The 1,348-nt window shown below is 45.6% G+C and overlaps 1 protein-coding gene across 1 annotated transcript in view; it reads left to right on the top strand.

The window, feature by feature from the left end:
* The window catches only part of LOC101859468 (sarcolemmal membrane-associated protein), a gene marked incomplete at its 5' end in the record, with an annotated part of 91,668 nt that overhangs the window by 49,429 nt on the left and 40,891 nt on the right, over nucleotides 1–1,348 (top strand). The window contains 3 exon segments of the mRNA XM_035968591.1: nucleotides 186–296; nucleotides 802–859; nucleotides 1,226–1,291. Coding sequence (XP_035824484.1) covers nucleotides 186–296; nucleotides 802–859; nucleotides 1,226–1,291 — 235 coding nt within the window.

The raw sequence follows: 1,348 nt of genomic DNA, 5'->3' as shown, positions 1-1,348 counted from the left end.
AAGTATTACAGCAGGCCGAGGGGGTGGCAGGCTTATAGATGTTTCAGGGTGAGGGAGGGGGGAGAGAGAGAAAAAAGAGAGATGCTGATAGGGCATGTGTGTCCGCTACATCCGTGAAGAGTTGATCGGTACAAAATTTTACCCGAAGAATCTCTGATGACCAAAAATGTGTTCTCTGTTTCCAGGAAGCTGAGCAAAACCATGCGACAGAGCTGGAAAAGGCAGACCAGGAGAAGGCCGAGATCTCTCGGAAACTGGAAGAGATGATACAGCAGGAAACTTCCTTGTCTGCTAAGGTGATTAACGTTTCTGTGCCGTTGTGGTTATGTAGGGGAGTGTTGTTTAAAATGAACGCAGTTGAAATTATCCAAGATTGCCACCCATTCTCGAGGAGAAAAAGAGTTGTCTTAGACATGTGGATGTCTTGGTCGGGGTCCTGTTCAAGTGGGGAAGTGGTCGTGTTTATAGGTACCTGTCTTGGACAGGTGGTCGTAAGAGTAGATTGGACTATTTTAGAGAACATAGGCACCTGGTTTGAAATGCCTGTGTGTTGGTTGACTTTGTGTAGTAGGCTTACAAGGCGTGGCTTCTCATACTTCAGGTTTCAGTTGTAGCTTGTCAGTCTGATCTTCAGCTGCTGAGCAGTAGACAGGTTTTGCAATAATCTTTAAATCCAAGTCAGTTTGGGGAGGGGGTTACTGGTTGGTTTGGTTTGGGGTGTTCCTACACTGTCAATTGTAAATTCCCCCCACCCCTCCCCACCATAATGTGTTGTTCACTCTACTGCTTTGTTCTCCACAGATCGAGTCTCTACAAGCAGACAATGACTTCACCAAGGAGCAGCTGGCAGCCATGAAAGGTACGGCCATTTTTGTGATACTTTTTTAGTCTCTGCAGAGTGACATATGACAGTCTTACACTGAGCAGTCAATATAGACACACACATACACTCACTCGCACATACACACACACACACACACACACACACGCATACACATACGCTGTGTTCTGCCTGTTTTAAAGTAGCTGCTAATTAACTAGACATTTGCTGCTCTTTGGATTGGAGATGGTTACAAAAATGATTTTGGAAACAAATGATAATTATAGTAAGTAACAATGGCATTCACACAGCATATATCCGTGCTCTTCAACAACTCTATGAACTTTACAAGTTTTGAGATGAACTACTCCGGTTGCTTATCGTCTGTTTCTGTGACTTCCCCAGCTAAACTGGAGTCCATGAAGGAGCCTAATGAGGATGACCAGAAGCTGGCGGAGCTGGATGTCAATGGTAGGGTCATTGTCCTGATTCCTCTCCTCTGTGTGTGTGTGTGGGGGGGGGGGGGGG

The sequence above is a fragment of the Aplysia californica genome, unplaced genomic scaffold, assembly GCF_000002075.1.
Source record: "Aplysia californica isolate F4 #8 unplaced genomic scaffold, AplCal3.0 scaffold00069, whole genome shotgun sequence".
NCBI classification, from domain to species: domain Eukaryota; kingdom Metazoa; phylum Mollusca; class Gastropoda; order Aplysiida; family Aplysiidae; genus Aplysia; species Aplysia californica.
Note: the sequence above shows the minus strand (reverse complement) of the source record. Positions and strands in the feature narration are given on the sequence as shown.